The following is a 1594-nucleotide window of genomic DNA, read 5'->3' as shown; positions in this document are numbered from 1 at the left end:
TTTGCATATTTTCACATTGTTATTTATAGAGGTAAAGATTTGAAACATGGCTAAATGCATTATAGTATACCTGTAGCAGGATATATTTTACAAGTGCTTAAAATGAAAAATTTAGGGTGAACCATAAAGAACAACTCTAGAACTAACAAGAATTTTTTTCTACTCATTTTGCCCAGTCATGGGCAAATTAGGAATTCAATCATTCCAAACCCATGACCATACAAAGACTCAGCCTCTATTTTTTATCTACTTTCATTGTCTTGATCCATAGACTCTTCATGGCTTTCTTCACTTCTGCATTTCTCAGGGAGTAGATGATAGGGTTGAGGAGGGGAGTTATCACTGTGTAGAACACAGCTACCATCTTGTCTACAGGCAGAGTGGCTGAAGGTCTCAGATAGATGAAGACACAGGGTGCAAAGAATAAGACAACTACAGTGACATGGGACCCACAGGTGGACAGAGCTTTGCGTCGTCCCTCAGAACTCTGAGTTCTCAGATGAAACAAGATGACCACATAGGATGCTAAGAGGACCACAAAACTGATCACAGACAGTGTACCCCCATTGGCAACAATCAGCAGACCATTGAGAAAGGTGTCTGAGCAGGCAAGTTTGAGCAGAGGAAGTACATCACAGAAATAGTGGTCAATGACTTTGGGGCCACAGAAGGGTAAGCGGAAGATGAGAAGGATCTGGGCAAAGGAGTGTACAAAGCCTCCCACCCAAGCTGTTCCCACAAGGACAGCACACACCTGTTGGTTCATGATGCTGGTGTAGTGCAAGGGTTTGCAGATGGCCACATAGCGGTCATAGGCCATCACTGTGAGCAAGAACATCTCAATGCCACCAAAGAAGTGGATGAAGAAGAGCTGTGTCATGCAGCCCCACACAGATATGGATTTCTTCTCAGCTAGGAGATCCAAGATGAGTTTGGGGACTGTTGTAGAGGAGTAGCAGATCTCCACGAAGGAGAAGTAGCTGAGGAAGAAGTACATGGGGGATCCAAGACTTCTGCTGGCTGCAACAGTGACCACCATGAGGAGGTTCCCCAGCACAATGGCTGTGTACAAGAGCAGAAATATCACAAAGCAAACTCTCTGCACCTCTTGATTGGGAGAGAGTCCCAGAAAAATGAACTCAGTCACATTGTGTATGTTAGCCATAAGGGAGCAAGTTGGATGGTATGACCTGAAATGACATGAAAGGTGAGGAGTTAGCAACATGGAGAAGGAAGAGCATGCCATGAAGACTGAGAGAAAGTGAAAATGTATTGTGTGTGACTGGAAGAGTCGGGGAAATAGCAAAGCATAATGCTATAGGAGAGACACCATCAGTATCTGAAGGACTGTTAGGGACTTTGGGCTTTACCCTGAAGCCAAGGGCCATCAGCAAGAATGTCTATTATCCAGGCTGAAGGGAGGAGGGGACTGGACCTGCCTCGACTGAATCCTCCAGGCTAAGCTGAATCCCCAGGGGAGTCCTTGCCCTGGAGGAGATGGAAATGGGGGGTGGGCTGGGGGGAGGGCGGGGTGGAGGGTGGGAGGAGGGAGGACAGGGGAATCCGAGGCTGATATGTAAAATTAAATTAAATT

At 46.1% G+C, this 1594-nt stretch overlaps 1 protein-coding gene across 1 annotated transcript; it reads right to left on the bottom strand.

Annotated features, from left to right (window-relative positions):
* Nucleotides 1-235: 235 nt before the first annotated feature.
* On the bottom strand, nt 236-1165 carry LOC128101687 (olfactory receptor 4X2-like). Its single transcript, XM_052725003.1, has one exon. The coding sequence runs from the start codon at nt 1163-1165 to the stop codon at nt 236-238; it is 930 nt and encodes a 309-aa protein (XP_052580963.1).
* Between the last annotated feature and the right edge of the window lie 429 nt (nt 1166-1594).

The sequence above is a fragment of the Peromyscus californicus genome, unplaced genomic scaffold, assembly GCF_007827085.1.
Source record: "Peromyscus californicus insignis strain IS unplaced genomic scaffold, ASM782708v3 Scaffold_7__1_contigs__length_154581171, whole genome shotgun sequence".
Lineage (NCBI taxonomy): Eukaryota > Metazoa > Chordata > Mammalia > Rodentia > Cricetidae > Peromyscus > Peromyscus californicus.
Note: the sequence above shows the minus strand (reverse complement) of the source record. Positions and strands in the feature narration are given on the sequence as shown.